At 37.4% G+C, this 22,628-nt stretch overlaps 2 protein-coding genes across 5 annotated transcripts in view; both read right to left on the minus strand.

The window, feature by feature from the left end:
* The window catches only part of GDA (guanine deaminase), a 293,146-nt gene extending 286,652 nt beyond the window's left edge, over window positions 1–6,494 (minus strand). Inside the window, exon 1 of the mRNA XM_043975108.1 lies at window positions 6,461–6,494. Coding sequence (XP_043831043.1) covers window positions 6,461–6,463 — 3 coding nt within the window. The 5' untranslated portion in view covers window positions 6,464–6,494. The remainder of the gene's footprint in view (window positions 1–6,460) is intronic.
* Window positions 1–22,628, minus strand: part of C1H9orf85 (chromosome 1 C9orf85 homolog) — a 311,173-nt gene that overhangs the window by 244,478 nt on the left and 44,067 nt on the right. For all 4 annotated transcript variants that reach the window (XR_006354054.1, XM_043975113.1, XM_043975112.1 and 1 more), the window contains exon 3: window positions 6,461–6,567. Coding sequence is in view for 3 of the 4 variants with exons in the window: in XM_043975113.1 (XP_043831048.1) it covers window positions 6,461–6,567 (107 nt within the window). In the remaining variant the exon portion in view is untranslated. The remainder of the gene's footprint in view (window positions 1–6,460; window positions 6,568–22,628) is intronic.

The following is a 22,628-nucleotide window of genomic DNA, read 5'->3' on the forward strand; positions in this document are numbered from 1 at the left end:
GAAGAGACTGGCGCTCACTCTGAGGCTCTTTCCTGAGGACTCTGGTGGAGAGCGGAGCTAGAAATGTGCTCTCCCTTTAATAGATAGGAATCTAGGCCTTTCTCTCTCTCTTTACCAAATTCTTATTCTCCTTAATAAAAGCTTAAAAGTCTAACTCTTGCTAAAGCTTATAATTTATTGGCGACCACTCATTAAATATTTTAGACAGTTTAGCTAGAATTTTAGCCCTTAACAGATGGCTGACCACGAAGAGGAAAGCTAAACCTCAGTCTTCTGATCTTCTGGTTGGGTAAGAAATTTCCCCTACCCTCTCCCTTTAACTGCTAAGTACTGGCGTACTGGCTGCGTTTTCCCTTTAAATTTTTTCAAATGGACCTTTTAAACTCCCTAATTACCCTATTTTTGATTTTAGTCTGTTTAACCAGACAAATGGGAGATAAGATCATGTTAATGCTTTGCTTTTGTGGATTTTCTATTTTTCTTTTTATTTTTGTTAAAAGAGCCAGCAACTTACTCACACAAGGAAATATCTCTCCCTCTCCCAACCATGCTTTTTCAGAGAAACCTGAAGAGATTCCTGTAGCTTTTCCCAGTTCTAACACTAATTGTTGCTTTAATTTTGCATGCCTGGAGGCAATGACCCACCCTCTAGAAGCTTTTAATCCCCTAGCGCCTGAAGGCAAATTGGGGGAAGAGGAATCCAGGCCTGAGTTCAAAATCAAGTCTGATTCAAATTGCGCTGGTCCCTCCCCTCCTCTCCAGACCCCACCCTCTACTCCTCCCATGGCCAAGCCCATTGCTTCCCCTGCCTGGGAAGTCCAGAGATCTGATGCGCATGCTCAACTTTCTCTAACTACATTTGCAGCTTCAGGCTCAGCCCTTCCCCAGCCTGGCTGTGCTTCTGAGACAACCTTAGAAAACCCTTTAAATTCCAGATATGCTCGTTTTGTTCATAATTTTGCTAACCTGCTTTTGTCTTTAATTAGTAATCTTATAAAGCATTTGTATGGTGAAAAGACTGACAGACAATATAGAGGGATTAAAGAAGAAAAACTTAAGCTGAATAAGAATGACAATCATCAACATAGTTCAAGACTCCTCTTCTTTTGCCATGGAAGGGTATATATTTTACAGAAATGTAGAAGTAAGCAGCAAGGTATTGATATGAGTATTGGGGATTTTAGATATCGGAATCAAAAGTGTTCTGAATTCACTCAGAGTAACAGTATCAGTTCAGAGGTTACATAGGATTTCTATGCTATCATATATACATTTTGAAATTAATGGTATGGGTTTATTTTCATAGAGATTTTCATGCTTTTGAGATTGTGTCTTATACTTAGTTTCTAAAACAAGGAGAATATTTGTAAAAGCTTTTTATAGTCATGTAATCAAGTTTATATTTTATAATACTCTTATTTTTATTAAGTTCATATTCATTTAGATTTCCCTAGTTTGAATTTCATTGTCTTTTATTGTTCCATGTGTATTTTTTTTCTATTTATTCATCTCTCTAATTTTGAAACATTGCAATATGGTTTTGATTTCATAATACAATGTTAATTCTAGGAGTATTGTGCTCCCATATTCTGAGTTATTTGTTTTTGTTATTTTTTCTCAACTGATTATATTTGATCAAACTCTTTGAAGCATTTCCCTGGCAAATTGGTTGCCATGGCAAGTGTAAAGAAGTATTATTTTTGATAAGCATATTCCAAAAAAAAAAAAAAAGAGAGGGGAACATTTGTAAAAGTTTTCTTTTTTCAAAAAAAAGTTTTCTTTGAGATTGTGTTGTGCTTTAACTTGTATTTAAATGTTTTGATTTTTCACAAAAGTAATTGTATACTAAGTAAAAAAAAAAGATATTATTTGAAATTGTTGCATAATTATATATTGTGTTCTGAGTCAAGATGTATTCACATTTTTTGCAATCATTTATTATCCTCAATTTTTAAATCCATATGAGACTTGGATTATGGGAACTTATCATTTAAGACATTAATTGCCTTTATTCTGAGTTATCAGATGCCAGTTGGCCAAGATGCCATCCAATCACAAGAGGAATACATGCAAGAGCAGACACTGAACTGTCACATGAGGGGAGACATGCATGAAGTCAAGGTATGGCCGAGGGAACGGCTTTTGACAAATGTTGAGGTTGGATTCTCTTGGTTTAATATTTTATTTTATTTTTCCCCACAATATTGTACAGATGGCTGGAAGTATTGATCTCACCCATCTTACTTCTACAGCTGGCTTCTATGCTCCCTCCTATATGCCTGATGCCATGAACATCTCAATCCCATGCATCTGATTAAGTCTGACTCAGTTTCCTCCAATATGTTCGGTGGCATGGACATGTATTCCATCCACCTATTTTAAGCCTGGCATACTGTATGGGCAGTACATATTGCTCAAGTGTGGGAATGCTCATATCCCATCATTTCTCTGTTCTTTTATGGTAACCCCCATAATTATCTCAGGTGTCATGATAAATACAGTGTTGAATTTGGACTTGACATCTGTTACCAATTATATTAGATTTTTTAAATTTCTCATAATGGCATGAGGATGATTAGGCAGATGATGCAAAAAGTGATGAAACAAAGATAAAAATTATTTTTAAAAATTAATATCGCAGCAATTGTCTTCTCAATTACTCTCCATAAGGGGGGACTATAGTAATACTATAATTTTAAAGAATGTTTCAATTTTTGTTTTATTATGTTTCATGTGTAACAACTAAGATTCTGAATTCCCTTAGACATGTTTTTGAGAACTTTCATTGTTTGATTTGATTATTGACAAAGCTATTTTAAAGTTGTGTTAAGCTCAATTTTGTAGGAAATTTTCCTGGCTGATTATCAGCATCCACACATCAACCCCTGAAAAGATTTCCATTCCATGACTACACCTAGAGGACATCTAAGAAAAGACTTTCAGAGACTTTAAATGAACAGTTTTGTTTTGTTGTTGTTGTTATTTTTTTCTCTTTTCTCTTTCTATTATAATATACACCATCTGTAACATGTATTCTCTGCAGAGGCCCTCCCTTTGCAAGACCAATGTCAAAGCGTCAGTTCATGAGGACAAAAAAATAGCCCCTCTGGACAAAAATTTCCTCTCTTCCTTTTCTATATTGTTATTAACATATTGTTAGTTAGCATAGGTTATTATATTCTGTTATTTTTGACTGTTTCATCAAGGAAACATACCGTTTCTTGAGGAAACAAAGCGGGGACAAGCTAATTGGCTGGTAGCTCTGATTGACATGACCCACAGGCGGGAGACATCACTTCCTGATACTGATCTGACCTTCGAAACCCCAGAAAGGTCACTCACTTCCAGATGCTAAGTCACATGCTTTCTTTTCATGGCAAAGCTTCCTTGCAATATCTTTCTCAACAGGTTGGTAGCGCTCTAATTATCACATTACTCTTGTCTTGGAGCCTTTTCAAGTTGAAGAATTTACCATCAGTGTGGTAGTTGACCTTCATGCTGTGTCTGTCCTCATTAAAGGCATTTGACAACATTGCTGAAAACATCATGCTAAAAAGCATGGGAGCAAGCACACGGTCTTGTTTCACTCCACCAGTAACTGGAAAAGTGTAATGACATTGCCCATTATCCAGAACCCAGGCAAGCGTGCTATCATGAAACTGATGTACCATACTCATAAACTTCTCCAGGAAACCAAATTTTGACATAATTTTCCATACACCCCCATGACCGACACTATCAAAGGCCTTGGTCAGGTCTACAAATCTGTACAGACCTCTGTTCTCCTAGCATTTCTACTGGAGCTATTGGGGGAGCAAACACCATATCCACCATTCTTCAGTTCTTTCTGAAGCCACACTGGCTCTTAGGTAGATGACCATCTTCTAGGTGAAAGATCAGTCTATTACGGAGGACAGGTAAGAATCTTGCCAGCAAGGACTAAGAAAGAGAGACCCCCTTTTCTGTCACAGGACTATCTATTTTATAGAGATGGACAATGGAGGTGCCCTTGAGTTACTGGGGGATAACCTCCTTTTGCCATATAACCTGAAAAATATCAGTCAGTTTTTGTATGAGATATGGACCTTCCACCTTGTAAATCTCACCTGGAATAGAATCAGGATCAGATGCTTTGCCACAGGAGAGGAACACAATGGTATTCAAAACCTCTTCTTCAGTTGGAAATCCATCTAGAGAGGGGCTGACTTCAACCTCATGTAAATAGTCAGTGGCTTCAGCATTGATTAACAATGGTCTGTTGAGAAAACTATGGAAGTGTTCAGCCCACCTCTCCAGGATCATGTCCTTATCACTAATTAATGTGACTCCATCAGCACTGAGTAGTTGAGATGCACCATGTCTTTGCCCCATAAATAAACTGAATTTCATCTGCCTTCTTACTGAGCCAAAAATCCTGCATTGTTTCACTTTTGATAGATGCTGCTTTTGTAGGATGGATAAGCTATCCTGCTGGTAAACCCTATGGAGTTCCTGGGGTTTTTTCATTTAGCAGCTTCTGAATTTCCCCATCATTTTCATCAAACTGGTCTTGATGTTTTCAACTGTTCTGGCCCAGACGAGTAAACGCAGTGCGGTTCACCAAATCTCTGAAAGCTGCCCACTCCTTTTCTGCTCCACTGATGCCAACCATGTGTTGGCTCAACTTTTCCTCAAGTTAGCAACAAACTGTTCTAGGGCTCTACTCTGTTGACATTAACTCTTGTGGTAGTCATTTTGCCTAGGGACCGACACTTTTGTTGAATTTGAATATTTAGCTTGGAGAGGATAAGTCTATGAAGATCAGTCCTGCACTCTGTGCCATACATTGCTTTCGTCATACTCACATTCTGTCTATCTCTTTTTACAATCACATAGTCTGTTAAATGCCAATGTTTATTTCAAGGGTGCATCCACGAAGTTTTATTGCATTTAGGTAAATGGAAGATAGTCTTGATGATGAAAAGGTCATGAGATGCATAAGTCTTCAATAGTAAGTGACCAGTGTTATAGCTATTTCCAATTCTATTCCTCCCAAGAACTCCCTGTCATGTCTGGTAGTCTGAACCTGCTCTAACATTAAAGTAACCCAGATTTATAAGCTTGTCCTCTTTTGGCACATCATTGATTAATCTCCAGGTCTTCATAAAAGTTTTCTTTGACCTCATCAGGGTTTGTCAGGGGGGGAGCATAGGCACTGATGATGATGGTGTGGTGTTTTCCTGCATATGACAATCGCATTGTATGAGTCTGTCACTGACTACTTTTGGTAAGCATACAAGATTGCTGACTAGATTAATTTTGACTAAAAAACCTACACCAGATTCATGGCAATCCCCTTCCCTGTGGCCATTCTAGAAAAATATGTATACAGCTGTGACTTCAATTTGCCAGCCTTGTTTCACTCAGGGCTGCTATTTGGATATGATACCTCCTAAGATTCTTAGTCAGATACAGTTTGGACCCTAATATCTCTGAGGTCCCTACCAATTTTTAACTAGCAATTATTCAAAGAACATCCTTTGAACTGGGCCTTTCTTTTGTACTTATAATTTTCAGTTGCTATTTAGATTCATGTCTTATTTCTTTTATTAGCTTATATTTATCTTTATTTCCTCCACTATTCTACATATAATTTGTTAAATAAAAGTTGGTTAAAATGAATATTTGATGTTTTGATTCACTTGAGTCAATGTAGCAGTTACAAGTCCTCATTTCCAGTTTCCAGTCTGATCCAGTGCAATGACCTACAGTAGGTACTTAATAAATGCTTCTTGAATGATTGATTTGTCTGTCTTCAATGAGTGGGATTTGGGTTGAAGATAAGACTTTTTTGGAGGCCTGGAGTAAGCAATCTTCCTACTTTACACTTGTATTAATGAATCCATTTTCTGAAATGTTCTTTTTCAATATAAAAGGTTCAGTAATAGATTTTGAGAAGTAATACAAATGATGTTGCATCAACATCAGTCAACAGTAAACAGTCTTGTACAATGATTCTTTCGAGGCTCATTTTCCATTACTCTTCAACATGTACTGGGCAATTTAGCCAAGCTTGCTGGATGCCTGCTGGTGACTTGCTATTCCCTATATAATATATCCTACTTCCTACCTCCACGTTTTTGCACAAGCAACATCACCCCCTAACTTCTATTCTTAGCCAAGCCCAAATGCTACTTCCCATCTAAGGCCTTTCCCAAGCATTCTCCCTCCCCTCTCAGCTCTCCCCTACAGTTGTTAGTACTCTGCATCCCTGACATTACTTTCTATTTACTCCGTATATCTACTTTATACTTCTCTGTGTATATTATTATCCTGCCTCCCCCAGTCCCCACAAGATATAGGCTACTTGAGGGCAGAAAGTTGATTTTTGTTGTCCTTGTAGTCACAGTGTCTGGTACACAGTAGGCACTTAATAAATACTTAACTACAATGAACTATATCTTAAGACTTATTAACTCACCATTTTTTAGGTTTTGATAGTGGTTTGTACTTGCCATATTTTACTCGCCACTCTAGAACTTCTTTACAGTGCTGACATACTCCATCATGAAGCTTTGCATTTATTCTCTGAAGGAAAAAAAAGACAAATAGTACACTAAGAGATTATACTTACATAAAGGAAAAGGGCATCAGATCATTTTAAACTCCATAGAAAAACTCATTATGTAAATTTAAGACACTTCAATCATTATCAATAAGTAAAAGCACTTATGGTACACTTAAAAGCATCCTCATTTCTAATGTTCACTTATGAAATTATTTCAAAAGCAGTGGTAAAAAAGTGACATTTTCAAATAATATAATAAAAATAATTCAATCCAACCAATGCTTTAAGATGTTGAGTACCTAATTTTTTAACCAGTGAAGTCAGGGGTTGGCACTTTGAAAAAGGTGTGCCAAAGTACAAATTCCTTCCCCTATGATATTCCAGGAAAGATGGCCTATGGAATCCAAGTTAAATTATGAAACAGGCCTGCCTGGGTTCAATGAGGGATCTAAACATATGTTAGATGAAGACTTCTAAAGAAGATGAGATGGAGTTCCTTCACCAATGTACAAGTGCGAAGGGAAGCTATACTTGTCAATACTTCAGTCAATAGTGCTGTCACTGATATTAAGGACCAGGCCAGTTTGCACATGTGTGTGTTTGAGCTTTCCTGCATAGAGGAGGGATTATCATCACTAGGCTAGGTCCTTTATGTCTCATTTGTGCTTCTCCATTTTTTATCTCATTTACTAATCAGTAATCCAAGAGAATGAGCATAGGAAGGGAGAAGTGATAAAATACGAATGAAAGAAACTCTTATGGGTCAATCAATGAGATAAAGAATTAAAACTATTGATTAAGTAGTAATTGAGATGGCCTAATAGTTTCCGTTATCTAGGCTAATACCTAGATACTAATACTAATAATTAACATCTGGATGGTCACTTAATTTACTGTTAGAAAATAAGCAAACAGTAGATGTAAAAAAACACCATGACCCTTATAAAAACTTTGTAAATTTAAGGTATCATTAAGGAACAGCCCCTTTAAAATGATCCTCATTTCTAATTCTCTTTGTCACATTGTTTCAATGGCAAAATTAACTAATACAATCTAAAATGACATTACTATCAATATAGTGTCCAGAATAAGTTAGGCAAAAACCAGACCTACTGTACTGGTTTGAGGAACACATTTTAAGGACAAATCATAGTGTGTTTTCAGAAGTATGGCCAGGATAGTGAAGGGTCGAGAAGCCCTGTCATGTAATTTTTAAAGCTAGGAACTATGCTAAGTGCTTTACAATTATTACTTCATTTGATCTTCACAACCATCCTGGGAGGTAGGTGCTATTATTATCCTCATCTTACAGATGAGGAAACTGAGGCCGACAGAGATTAAATGACTTGCCCAGTGTCACACAGCTAATAAGTATCTAAGGTGGGATTTGAACTCAAGTCTTTCTGACTACAGGCCTGGCATTCTATCCATTGTGATGCAATTTAGTTTGGTAACCTGATTATTAATACCAAATAAGGCATAAAAATAGGGTGCTTGCCACTGTCATGGAAGTCTGGAACAGTGCAAAACCTCCTAGGTAAGATAGAAAATAAATGAAAAGTGGTTAAGGATGTGACTACACAAGAAAACCTTTCTTTCCTCTTTTCCCTTCTCTCCATTTATATGGCGACTCCTGATAGTTCAGGTGCTCATCACCCTTTGACCCAAATAGTATAATAACCTCCTGAATGGTCTCCCTACCCTTGGTATGTACCCGTCCAATCCATCCCCAGAACACTACCAAACTGATCTCCCTAAAGCACAGGTCTGATTTTTATCATAATCCAATTCAACAAACTCCACCAGATCCATGTTCATTATCAGATAATATGCAAACACCTGTGTTTGGATATTAATGCCTTGGAGATCCTTGCTATCTTTACAAGCATATCTTGCATTACTTCCCCCTATATCTCCATATTCCAGGTTAAATATTATTCTATCCTGCCTTCATGTCTTCACAGGCTGCCTCTGGAACACTATCCCTCTTCACTTACCTCTGGAAATGCCAAGTCTAATGTGAGGCCTTTCTTTATCCTCCTCTTGCCATGATTGTTTCTTCCCCCTCTTCCTAGCACTATAATTTTGTATTTGCTTTTTACATCTTTTGTATTTACTTAAAATGGACAGTTAATCTAGAAAGTGTGATTAAGGAATAACTAAGCTAGATCTAGACAACTATCTAGCTATGCATGCACACCCCCCCACACCCACACCCACACACATGCACAACCACACCCACACACCCCACCTACTTCACTGATACCCACAAAATATCAAACTATGTAGAGGAAGATTTGCATCATGTTGGCTAGACTCCTTGTGAAAGATTCAAGGAGTTGCATAGGATGAGAAGGCATGAATAGGTTCTAGTCAGTCAATAAAGTACCAATAAGTACCAATAAAGTATCAATAAGAGTACCCATATTCATTAAAGACCCAAATTTAAAGTATTGTGATAAAATAATGGGATTTGGCAGGGGGGGGGGGCAGGGGTCCCACCTGAGGATTGATTTAGAATTGTTTGAATTGGGTGAGAACTGAGAAACTAAGTACCTGCTTAAGGGTGATTGGATGGAGACCACACCTGGCTGGCCCTGAGTGAGTGCTGTTCTCAGAGGCAAGAGACCACTCTCAACCAATCAGCTTGAAGAACCTCCCCTTTCAGGGAGGGAGACAAGAACTAGGAAGTGGAGGCTCTCTGGCTGAAGCGGTCTCTTTTCATGGAAGAACCAGCATGGCGGGAGACAGGAGAAAAAGGAGGGTCCCCTTGGTCGTCCAGGACTTTTGGCGTGGTGAGGGATTTCACATGGGATACTAGGAAAGGAAGTTTGTTTTTTTTCTCTCTGGCTATATCGGTAATAGAGCTAAGGTAGGATTTTCCATGCTATAAGGAATCTGTTCTCAATCTCTCTCTCTCTTCACTAACTTCCAATATATTTTAATAAATCCTTAAAAACCTAAACTCTTGCTGAATTTATCAGTGACTTTAGCCAGCCTCCCCACCAAAACTGGGGGTGGTGGTGGTGTGCAGATTAGAACCCACAGATTTTAAACAACACAGTCTGAAATGTATGAAAACAATTTATACTTGTTACCTTGCCAGCATTTCTTTGCCCTAAATTTAACAGTTACAGAAAAGCAGATGCTCTATTTTTTTTTTGGGGGGGGGGCAGGGCAATGAGGGTAAGTGACTTGCCCAGGGTCACACAGCTAGTTAAGTGTCAAGTGTCTGAGGCTAGATTTGAACTCAGGTTCTCTTGAATCCAAGGCCAGTGCTTTATCCACTGTGCCACCTAGCTGCCCCCAGATGCTCTACTTTTAAAAAACATCAAATCAGAGAATCCTAGAGCGGGAAGGAATCTGAACCCATTTTGTTCAACTCCCCTCATTTTATGAAAGAAGAAACTAAGACCCAGAGAGGTTGTGCTGCTAGCCCACATGGCTAATTAATATTTTCATATTTTCTTTTTCTCAGTCTAACTCTAGCAATAAACCATAAGGCCTAAGAGGGATAGGTTGCATTTGTTAAACATATATTAGGGTATGCTTGTAATTTGATATGAAATGGGACACCAGCAATAAAGGTTTCATTATTAGGATATAGGAGAGTCATTACTAGACCAGGAAGTAGAAGATCTGGATATTCTAGAAGTCTAGACACAGCTATTCCATTAACTGGTTTTTTTACCTTGGACAAGTTATTTAACTTCTCTAGACTTCAGTTTCCCTATCGATAAGGGAATATATCTATGACGCAGCTAGGTAGTACAGTGCATAGAGTCCTAGCCCTGGATCTGGAACCAGGAAGACCTGAGTTCAAGTCTATTCTCAGACACTTAGCTGTGTGATCCTGGGCAAGTCATTAAACCTCTGTTTGCCTCATACTCCTCAACTGTAAAAGGAGGATAATAATAGCACCTACTATACAGGGTTGTAAGGATCACATAGTAGGTATTATATGAATGCTTATTCCTCTTCCCCTATAAAAGGGATTTTAGGGATTCTGACTAATTCTAAATCCCATTCTAGTACTAAAAAAAAAAATTCTGTAATGTCATTACCTCTATATATGTTTTTTTTTGTTTGGTTGGTTTTTTTTTTAGTAAGGCAATTGGGGTTAAGTGACTTGCCCAGGGTCACACAGCTAGTAAGTGTTCAGTGTCTGAGGCCGGATTTGAACTCAGGTACTCCTGAATCCAGGGCCGGTGCTCTATCCATTGTGCCATCTAGCTGCCCCCTCTATACATGTTTTTAAATGCTTCATCATAATTAGGTTTTAGTGGATTTAAAAAAAAAAATCCTAAGTTGAATATTTAAAATAAGTAGACATGAAAAAGCTAAGTGATTTTTTATAATTCTGAAAACATTTCCTATTAGCACACCCCCACAAGCCCCATCTCTTCTCCAGTGTTTTCACTCTAAGATATGGAAGGAAAAATAATTTTGAGTCATCTGCATCCTAATATGTTGCTACCCTTGGCAACCTTCATTAATTTTTGAGAACCTCAGAAATTATAGGAATCATGCTATTCTGTGGCCAAGTCCATTGTAATCTTGGTGTCCTAAAGCTTCTTTTTTTCAGCAATTTCCCATTTCTGAAAACAAACAAACAAACAAAAAAACCTGCCATTTAAAGTATAAGAATAGGGGCGGCTAGGTGGCACAGTGGATAAAGTCCACAGTGGATAAAGGCCCTGGAGTCAGGAGTACCTGAGTTCAAATCTGGCCTCAGACACTGAATACTTACTAGCTGTGTGACCCTGGGCAAGTCACTTAACCCCAATTGCCTCACTAAAAAACAAAAACAAAAAGTATATAAAGTATAAGAATGCTTAAAGAAAGGCTAAAAGCACTACAGTTGAAGGAAGAGATCTTAAGTTTATAAAATACTGATTTGCATAATATATTTCCTTTTTGTTTTCAAATTTCAGATTTGGGATTTTTAGTACATTGGCCCCCAAGTTAAATAAGGATAAAACTCTCTTTGGGAGCATAAATCTTTCAAATGTCCCAAAGGACCTTTGGCCCTTAGAGGGGAAGATTCTATTAGACTTAGTTGTAATGATAGTCAGCTAAAGTCCCATCTCCTGAAAACTGCCTTTCCTAGTCCTCCTTAATCTTTGTAACTTCCCTCTGAGATTACCCCCAATTTGTTCTGTCTATACCTTCTATGCACATAGTTGTTTGCATCTTGTCTCCATCAAACTGTGAGCTCCTTGAGAACGGGAATGTCTCATTGCCTTTCTTAGTGCTTAGCTTTTCCAGTGCTGGGCACATAGTAAGTGTTTAATAAATGCCAGCTGACTTCACAAAATTTTTTAAATTTCCTATGAGAAAAGCATCACAAAAGATCTGTAAATTCTTTAGAAGATTATTTGATGCTGTGTTGAAAGCTGAAAGTTTAGAAATCAAATTTGAAATAAAAGGCTTTGAGTGATGTTCTATAGTTTTAAAAAATTGCTATCAAAGATATCTCAAGAGTCTTTTTTTGAAAACTAAAAATTATTCTGTTAAGCTATTACTCTATTTGAATGTAAATCTACTTCAAATGTGTTTTTTTAAGGCATTCTCCAACTCAAAATTTAATTATAAAGAGAAGATGCTTGAGTCAGAAGGCTCAGCTTCTGGGGGCAGCTAGGTGGCTCAGTGGATAAAGCACCAGCCTTGGATTCAGGAGGACCTGAGTTCAAATCCGGCCTCAGACACTTGACACTTACTAGCTGTGTGACCCTGGGCTAGTCACTTAACCCCCGTTGCCCGCAAAAAATAATAATAATAAAAAAAGAATGTAAGTTTCTTTAGAGCAGAGACTATTAGAAGGCTCAGCTTCACATAAGCTGTGTTACCTTTGCAAGTGCCTTTACCTCTCTGAGCCTGTTTACTTATCTGTAAAATAAGGAAGAGTATTTCATCAAATACCTCATAGGGTTCTGAAAAACACAAATTTACATTGTAAAGGAAATGTAAAATGGTTCCTTTCTTGTGGAACCACAACTAACAGGAGAAGGGGCAAAGATGAGTCATTGGCACCTTAAAACCAGTCCCTTAGGGCAGGTGGGGCTCATTAGCCTTGGCAGGCAACTGGCCTAGAGAAAGGAACCCTGATTTTAAACCTCCACTGCCTTGCGGCTATACCCATATATGGGAAAGGCTTCGGGAGTTAACCCTGAGGAAAAATCAGGAGTCGGAGTCCCTTAGGCAGTTGGATGTTGGACATCACATCCCTCTGGCAACTCCTGCGGCGGCACTGGTGCCAAACTGTATTGGCTCTGCCTCTCCTTTGGATCCACCAATGTCGCGGAGAGGGAAAACCTGCTGCATGGGCAACAGCTTGTTTTCCCATTGATCCGCCCAGGCCAGCGCCCTGGAGAGGACACTCCAGCTACTCCTCATGGGGTAGATACAACACGGGATGCAGCAGTTACTGGTTATAAGTCACTCAGAAGCTGTGGCTCCTGTATTGGACTGCACAGCCACACTGTGGCCTGTGGCTCTTCAAGGTGCTGATCATCTAGTTTGATGACATGAAAAACTGAGTTTCAAGGAAGCAAGGTGACTTATCCAACGATTGTGTAACAACTGGAGTGATGCCATCTGCAGGAGAGTTACTGTAAGCATCTGAGGGCAAGCCATGTGGTCAGTTCCTTGGCATCAGGAAGTGACATTTGCTTGTGGGTACTGTCTATCAAAGTTACCAGCCAATTAGCTTGGAGCTAGAAGGGGAGGGGAGAATGGGCTGTTTCAGTTTTCGAAGAGAGGTTTTTATGGGAGGAAGAAGGAAGTGTTGGGTCCTTTTTGTTCCTGACCTCGCCAAGGCAGGTCGGTTGATGGGGGTCTCTTAGAAACAGTTAGATTTTCACCTTTCTCTCTGATCATTAGATCCTAATGCTCTTTTTTTTTTTTTTTTTTTGGTGAGGCAACTGGGGTTAAGTGACTTGCCCAGGGTCACACAGCTAGTAAGTGTCAAGGGTCTGAGGCCAGATTTGAACTCAGGTCCTCCTGACTCCAGGGCCAGTGCTCTATCCACTGTGCCACCTAGCTGCTCTGATCCTAATGTTCTTTAATAAATACTTAAACACTTAAATACTCTTGCTAAAGCTTCTAATTTATTGGTGACCACTCATTAGGTATTTTAGACAGACTAGCTGGGATTTTAGCAACTTTACAATTGCCTAGGTAATAAGTAGTAACGACTAGATAAAAATTCAGGTTCCTAATTCTAAATGTAGTGCTTTTTTCACTACAATATGAAAGATTCTGATGCCACCAAATTCCAAATCCCTTTCACATCGACAGTGGCTCTATAGGGGGTAGGGCCTACGGACAAGCCTCTTAGCCTTCATCAGAGGATAGGGGAAGGGAGTAAAAACAGAGTTTCCTAATGCCAGTGAATACAATTTTTATTATTGGCTTCCTAGACTTTTGTAGCCTGATGCAGGAACCTAATAATTATCCGTGATGTTAATTCTATGGAAAATGCTTTGAAAGATTACACAACCTATCCATAAGTAAACTTTGGAATATAACATCCTTATAAGAAGGGAAGTACCTCTTTAAGCAGCAACCTATGTAGTTAGGTAGGACCTGCATAGCTTGCCAAAAAGTACCCAGGAACAGATTTCTTTTTCATGAGTACTGGACTTGGATTTAAGAGGGACCTGAGTCAGACCCTGATTCCAAAATTTACTAGCTCTGTAACCACAGGCAAGTCACTTAACCTTTCTTGGCCATTATTTCCTCAACCACAAACTGAAGGGGTTTAATGCTTTCCAGGTTTGAATTTATCCCATGATCATTTAAACCAGAGGGGTCAAAAGCTGCGTTGCTGCCTGCAATTCCCCTGAGTGCTGCCTGCTACCAGATTAGAATGTACCTGAGAAATAAAATAAAAAGCAACAGAACACAAGTAATGTTAATGTGTGGTTTTCTAAGTCAAGATGTATTTGTAGGGATCCTTATGTATGGTTTAATAGTCCCCTGTTTCTATTCAAATTTGACACCAATTCCTCCTACCTTTTGTTTCCTCACTTTCTTACTAGAAGTTGTACTCATTGCTTTAATACAGAAGGAAAAGGATAAAGACTAAAACAGGAAATGGTGACTCTTCTCATATCAGTGTTACAATGCCATGTGGTTTCACAGCAATAAGTATGTGAACCAAATCAGAATAATTCACAAATCATTTTATGATTTGGAAAATGAGAAGCAATCTTTTTTACAAGTCACTGAAGTAGAAAGTATAAGCATCACTGAAACCCTTTTTAGAGATGAGGAAACATACTCAGAGAGAGTAAACCATTTTCCCAGTCAGACAGCTATTAAGTGGCACAAGAGAGAATCAAACTCAAAATGTGTCCTAACTCCATAATTGGTTCAGCTCTCAGACTGTCACAAGTGTTCTGACATCCTGTTTATTTCAACATCCAATGAGTCCACATGTTTACCTATTTTATAAAACCTGATATCACAATTTGGACACTAGTTATTTTCAGCTGGATCAATAGCAGAACAAAAAAGTCTGCTGTGAAAGCCTTCCCTATGAGAATGATGTGAACTTAAATGAAAGTGTAACTGTTTATGTTAGGCAGTTCTCATGTAACTGTCCTAACAAGAGAAGTGCATAAAGCCAAGTAGTGGGAATAGGGGAAAGAGTTCATTATTTTAAAAATTCATGAGTACTTACTTTTCTTAAAACTGCATTTTGCCAAACTAAAGAAAGAAATTAATTCCACAGGCATGAACCACAAAAAAAGAATATATGTTCTAGGATTTGTCAGCCTGAGAGAAAGGAAATGGCTAGAAATTTTGCCTATGTCTGCATTTATAGCTGAGCATTTTTTTTTTTTACAACTAAGGTGGTATGATTTTAGTACATGTTAAAACCAAAGATGCTATGCTGATTAACCTTAAGACTCTTAGCTATGACATTTATGTAGGTGGAAAGGAAGGACTTTTGAGATGTATTTTTTAAACTCTAAACCTTTAACTTCTATAAGGTATAATTTCAGGTAGAATTATTAACTAGGAGTTTTCCCCATAAAGAAGAAAACTCAAACCACATATTCTTGATTTTTATAAAGCTAACAGGAAGCATCACTATAACATAACTGGTACTAATATTAAAAAAGGACAATTAAAAATGTCTCAGCCATTCATAGGTCTTACAACATCCCTTTTAAATAAATCAGAAACATTATCTCTATTTTAGAGATGAGGTGGCCATGTTATACCTGATTTTCATTTGATTTTCATTCTACTACATCACTCAATATAGTACTCCAAAAGAGGTATTTAAGATGAAAAATCACTAGAAGGAGGTATATCTTACAAGTGGAATGGTGAAAACTTAATTCAAAAAGTTATTAAAAAGTCATAATAAGACCTACCTTACAGGATTGCTGGGAATAAAATTAGATAATGTTTGTAAAGCACTTTGCAAACTTTAATGGTAACTAGCTATTATTACTGTAGTTACTATATATCCTGCTATGTGTAAGATTTCTGGTTTCTGGATGCTTTAAAAATTAAGATTTTAGATCAATAAAAATTGTGTATTTTCAGAAAGTTAATAGCAAAATACCATTTTTTACTAAAAAAAAGTGACCAGTAAAGAAAAGACAAAGTATGCTTATTTAATTAAATACAATAAGCATTTACTAAGCCCTTGTTACAAGGAAAGCACTCTGCTATATAGCCAATGGGGATACAAAAATGAAAAGTGGCCCCAGTCTCTCTCAAAGAAACATCAAAGTAAAGAGAGAGTAAAAGCATATACAGAAATAACTATGTATTACAATATAACTGCAAAGAACTCATACAGAAAAGGTTAAGAAATTTTACAAGAGGAAGATCTCTTTGATACTTGGGAACCTTTCAAGAAACTTTAAAATGAGGTTTTATGAATAACAATTCATTGATAAAGGTGAAAAGAGAAACACTAGCATACTGTATATTTCCCTCCATTATATCTGAATAAGGATGAATTTTTTTCTCTAATATAAATGGTCAATTTTCATTGTCACATGGAATCTTCTTTGATGACTCCATAATGGACCCTACACCAATACAGATCACAATCTTCATATTTCATCCTGTGATGTGGAAGACAAAAATATGTGGAGGTTTCTCTCTTTTTTTAAACATGATACATTCTACTTGTGTCATTTTACCATCTTTGCATTTTTAATCCTTCTAAGTACAGGTTAGATTAGATTGACTCTGAGATCCTTTCTAACACAGATTCTGCAAAGTCTTAAATGATAACACTGAGATCAAGGAGAAGAGCTTTTGTAACTGTAAGCTGTTAGGAATCACTGAAAACACAGTACAGTTGCAATACTTGTATAATGACAACATGTTGATGCATTAATTTGTCAGTGTATCCCATTCAGGTGCATAATGCGACTTGCTCAATAGGTGTTTACCATACACAACTTATGCAATATAAATAATTCCATTTGTATTGCCATGAATTTCACTGAAGAAGCTTTGTAATATTCCAGGGCTTGGTGCAATTAATAAAATGTCACTTGGGAAAAAGCATTTTGTAGTACATCATTATCAACAAGGAACCTTTCCTTTCTTTGGACTTTACATTGGACATGTGCCATGAAACTTAGGTTTCCAGCCTACATTACATTTTACTTGATGTCAATATTTAGGAGACTGTTGGGGGAAAAAATCTGTAGATTTATCTATTACACAACCTTGGATGATTTTAATGTAGACACTGGTAACTTTCAAAGGAAGATAATGTTTGAATCAAATACTTTTGGAAAAAAATCAATTTGGAGGGAAAAACACAAACACATTTGAATCTTAACTGTACTACATCTCTAAGTTAGCTGTGTAAGGCAAAGATAAGGCTGTAGTGGAAAACTGTGAAAGTCTGCTTATTCCTTTCTCATCTTTACATCACAGACACATCCTAGATGAGTGTATGCTTATGAAGATTTTATTGAAATAAAAAGGCAAGTATATTGGTCAGTCATCTCTAGTTGCCTTTTTTTCTCACAGTATGGCATTTAAGCAAATACCTATGATTTTATCCTTTTGAAAACTCTGAGATACCTTTTAAGACATTAAAGTCTTAGAAACAACACAAAAGTAACCTATTTTTATTAATAGGTAAATTCTTTATAACAATTTAACTTAATTTCAATACATAAAACATCACAAGATTTTTCAATCACCATATATGTAAATCAGGATCATTTGTGATTTTATTCTCATTCACTTGATTACAGTTAGGTCCAAAAATCCACTTCTGATAGCACTATCTTATTCTCAAACTGATTTATTCCACAAACATGGTATTTTGCTACAATGCTGAAATGTTACCCCAGACACAAGTTACTGTTTTCTTTTTAAATGACTTACTTTAATTTACTTTAGCAAATATATTTCCAGTAAAAATAGCAAAAAGGGGGGGGGTGGTTTTGAAAAGAACCTGGTCCTGTATATTCCCTTAAAAAACAACCAACCAAAAGCAACATCCAGAAAAATTATGGGAAAAAATGGCCAGTATGGATATTTTAACAGAAAACCTTTAAAAAAATCAACATTAAATTTATACTGCTAGAAACAAAATAGCAGATAATGCTGATTAAGTACAAAAACAAATACAGAAAATACTACTATTCAGAGAATTGAAAATCATGCTGGTGGCAAATGACTGACGGAGGTAGCAGTTCAAAATGTAGCAACTTTAGGATTACTAACATCCAAAAAAATTTAGAAAAAATTTTTTTAAATCTAGTGTGTGATATTTCAGGAAAATTGTTCAAGAAAACTCCAAGAACATTAAAAAAAACAAAGCAATAATTCACAAATGTAAAGAATTCACAAGACTACAACATGGGAATATAAATTTCAACTCTGCAACACAGTTTTGGTTTTTAAGTCTCCAACACTAAAATGAGAAGAAAAACATTCTGCAAGTTTGGGATATTTATGACACACTGGAAGATCACAGCAGATTTCTCATAGGATGATTTAAAAAATTAGAATGACAAGCACACAATTATGAAGCATGGGTCATAGATATAGAATTCTCTATTTGACAAAGCTAAGTATACTATTTAAAAGCAGGGGATGAATATTTAACATATGAACTTTGAAAAGTTCACAGAAAGACATTTTCTTTTCAAAATAGCCTTTTAAAAATAACCAGTGCGGGGGCAGCAAGGTGGCATAAGTGGATAGAGCACTGGCCCTGGATTCAGGAGTACCTGAGTTCAAATCTGGCCTCAGACACTTGACACTTACTAGCTGTGTGACCCTGCGCAAGTCACTTAAACCTCATTGCCCTGCAAAAATTAATAAATAAATGAATGAATGAATAAATAACCGGTGCTTCAAGCCCAAAACATAAATATTTAAAATCAATTCACACTTTTAAACCAAGATAAAACCAGCTGCTAAGTAAATGCAAGAACTTTCAGCATAATATTTTGGTCTAATCACAAAGTTTTACAAGGATGCAAGTTAGAACGTTAGGAAGAAGAGGTGAACTCAAAAAAAAGTTACTATCATTGGTAAAAGGTAAATACATGGTATCTAGAAATGGAAGAGAACCTTAAATAATAGCTAGTTTATCCACGTCCCTTCACCTTTAAAGGTGAAGAAACTATGTCTCCAAAAGGTTAAGCAAATTGCTAAAACTAATCTATCAGTCACTAGACACTGATTAAGAACTTATGCTGGAAGGGGCAGCTAGGTGGCTCAGTGGATAGAGCACCAGCCTGGAATCAGGAGGACCTGATTTCAAATCTGCCTTCAGACACTTGACACTTAACTAGCTTGTCACCTTGGGCAAGTCACTTAACCCTCACTGCCCCGAAAGAAAGAAAGAAAGAAAGAAAGAAAGAAAGAAAGAAAGAAAGAAAGAAAGAAAGAAAGAACTTATGCTGGAAGCAAGAGAACATCGACACAGCAATATTGTTTGAAGAACTGTGAATGACTTAACTATTCTCAACAATATGATCCAAGACAATCCCAAAGGATTATTGAAGAAACATACTATCCACCTCCAAAGAAAGAACTGATATTGATGGAACACAGACTGAAGCCTGCTATTTTTCACTTTCTTTCCTTTTTTCTTTTAAATTTTCTTGTACAAAATTATTAAAATGGTCACGTTTTACATAATTGCACACGTATACCCCTATCTGATTGCTTGCTGACTCAGGGAGGGGGAGGGAAGTAGGGACAAAAATTGGAACTCAAAGCTATAAATAAAAATGTTTATTATTAGAAAAAAATTTATGCTGTACCAAGCACTGAACTAAGTAATGAGGATACAAGGAAAAAGCCCAGAAAAGACACAAACCTAGCTCTGAAACTTATATAGGGTATATAAACAAAGGAATTTTATTTAGAGTGTTTTTATTACCTTTATGCAGCAAAGCCCCTAAGGCTTACCACTAACTTCATTGAGTTGAAAAAACAAAGGCCAATGAAGTTGAATGAAAAAAGAAAGTGTGTAATCTGCTTATAATTAATAATTTGACAAAGAATGGTAGAAGAAAAGCCTAATTCAACAATAACACTAAACTTAAATGGACCAAACTCTCCTAAAACTAAGAAAATTAGATATTAAATATGGAAAAGGAATTAGACTTGTTCTGTTTGGCCCTAAGACAAAATCAAGAATAATGGCTGGAAATTACAAAGACAAAGATACTTCAGGCATCATATCAAAGGGGGGGGGGAGGAGAGGAAGGTGCAAGGGATGAGAGAAAAAAATAAAGAAATATATAATATCTAAAGAACAGATAACCAAATAAAGAAAATAGAAAAGAAAAAAAAAACACCCTCTATCAAAGAGAAATGTTAATGAGGAAAAGAAACAAAGGACTTAAGTATTTCTGGTCCTACCAGATGTCTATAATGTACTTTGGATTTAAATTCTGCTTTAAATTGTACCAGAGAAAGGGACCTATTAATGTGGTAAAAAGGGGAGAAGTAGTCCTAACTTTAATCTATTTGTTGGAATAAAATTGTGGACAAATAGGAGAAAAGTTCAATTTCATCATATTTCAGGTAATGGCTTTGATACCTTATCTCCTGTTAAGAGAGACAAGTAGAAAATCCATCTGTGATTTTTAAAAAAAATTTCTTTTGGTTAGGCAATGAGGGTTAAGTGACTTGCCCAAGGTCACACAGCTAGTAAGTGTCAAGTGTCTGAGGCTGGATTTGAACTCAGGTACTCCTGAATCCAGGGCCAGTGCTCTATCCACTGCGCCACCTAGCTGCCCCCATCTGTGATTTTTTAACAAAGGATTTCCCAATATTAAGAAGATAGCTAAACAGAGCAGCAAAACTCACAGAAGAATGTGCTGAAATCATCTTCTAACCAAGAACAGCTTGGAAGGTCAAAAGGAGGGAGCTGCTGCACTAATACAAGAGTCGAGCCCAACCCCACAGTCACACTAACACAGATCCAGTCCCAGGAAGGCCTCACCAGAGAAGCAGACCCTCAGAGCCTCTGAATCAGCTGAAGTGCCAGTGTCGTCTGGAACTAAGCTCAGTGTGGTGAGTGGGCTGAGCCCTGGGCAGGGGGGAAACTACAGGGGTTTATGCTGGTGCTAAGGCAGAATTTGGATTTTACACCCCTGCTGAGAACCAGGAGGTAAGCTCAAGAAGCAGTGGCCCAGGTGGAGGAGGGGCACAGGCTTATCAGAGCTGACAACCACAATACACAAAGCTGGTTGATTAGCAAGTTGGTCTGGGGTCATCTACCGACCAGGGAACAGGCCAGGTGAGTGAAGAACCTGATTCTCCTTAAATCATACCACCTGGGACTTCTTAAGATTGGCATACTGCAGCCTAGAGACAGTGCTTCACTTTAAGGAGCTAAAAGTCAAGCAAAAGAAAGGCAAGATGGGCCAACAGAGAAAGGTGAGGACCATAGAAAGTTTCTTCAGTAACAAGGAAGACCAAGGGGCACCCTCAGAGGAAGATGTCAACATCAGGGCCCCTATATCTAAAGCTTCCAAGAAAAATATGAATTGGTCTCAGGTCATAGAGGTGCTCAAAAAGGACTTTGAAGATAAAGTTAGAGAGGTAGAGGAAAAAATGGAAAGAGAAATGAGGGTGATACAGGAAAAACATGAGAAAAAAGTCAACAGCTTGAAAAGTCAAATTGGCCAAGTGGAAAAGGAGGTACAAAAGCTCTCTGATGAAAATAATTGCCTAAGAATTAGGATTGAACAAATGGAAGCCAGTGACTTTATGAGAAACCAAGACACAATAAAGCAAATCCAAATGAATAAAAAAAATAGAGGGCAATGTGAAATATCTTCTGGGAAAAACTGCTGACCTGGAATATAGGTCCAGGAGAGATAATTTGAAAATTATTGGTCTACCTGAAAACCATGATTAAGGAAAGAGCTTAGACATCATCTTCTAAGATATTATCAGGGAAAATTGCCCTGAAATTCTAGAAGAAGAAGCTAAAATAGAAATTGAAAGAATCCACCGATCACCTCCAGAAAGAGATCCCAAAAGGAAAACTCCTAGGAATATTATAGCCAAATTCCAGAGCTCTCAGGTCAAGGAGAAAATATTGCAAGCTGCCAAAAAGAAAGAATTCACGTACTGTGGAGCCCCAGTCAGGATAGCACAAGATCTAGCAGCTTCTACATTAAAGGACCGGAGGGCATGGAATATGATATTCCAGAGAGCAAAGGAAATGGGATTACAACCACGAATCACCCACCCAGCAAAACACATCATAATCTTTCAGTGGAAAAAATGGGACTTTAATGAAAAAGAAGACTTTCAGATATTTGTGATGAAAAGACCTGAACTGAATGGCAAATTTGACTTTCAAATACAAGACCCTAGAGAGCCATAAAAAATTGGAGCTGGGGGACATACCTGGGGCCATACAGTGGGTGACTGTCTTGTGTCTGAGGCTGGGTTTTGGCTGGGATCCCTCTGGGTCCAGAGGTGATGCTTTGTCCACTGTGTCACTTAGCTAGTTGATGACATCTTTAGAGTTAAATTGAGGGGTGAAGGGAATTCACTGGGGGAGGGGGAAGGGCAGAAGTGAAATCCTACATGAAAGTAACAG

The sequence above is a fragment of the Dromiciops gliroides genome, chromosome 1 (assembly GCF_019393635.1).
Source record: "Dromiciops gliroides isolate mDroGli1 chromosome 1, mDroGli1.pri, whole genome shotgun sequence".
Classification (NCBI taxonomy): domain Eukaryota; kingdom Metazoa; phylum Chordata; class Mammalia; order Microbiotheria; family Microbiotheriidae; genus Dromiciops; species Dromiciops gliroides.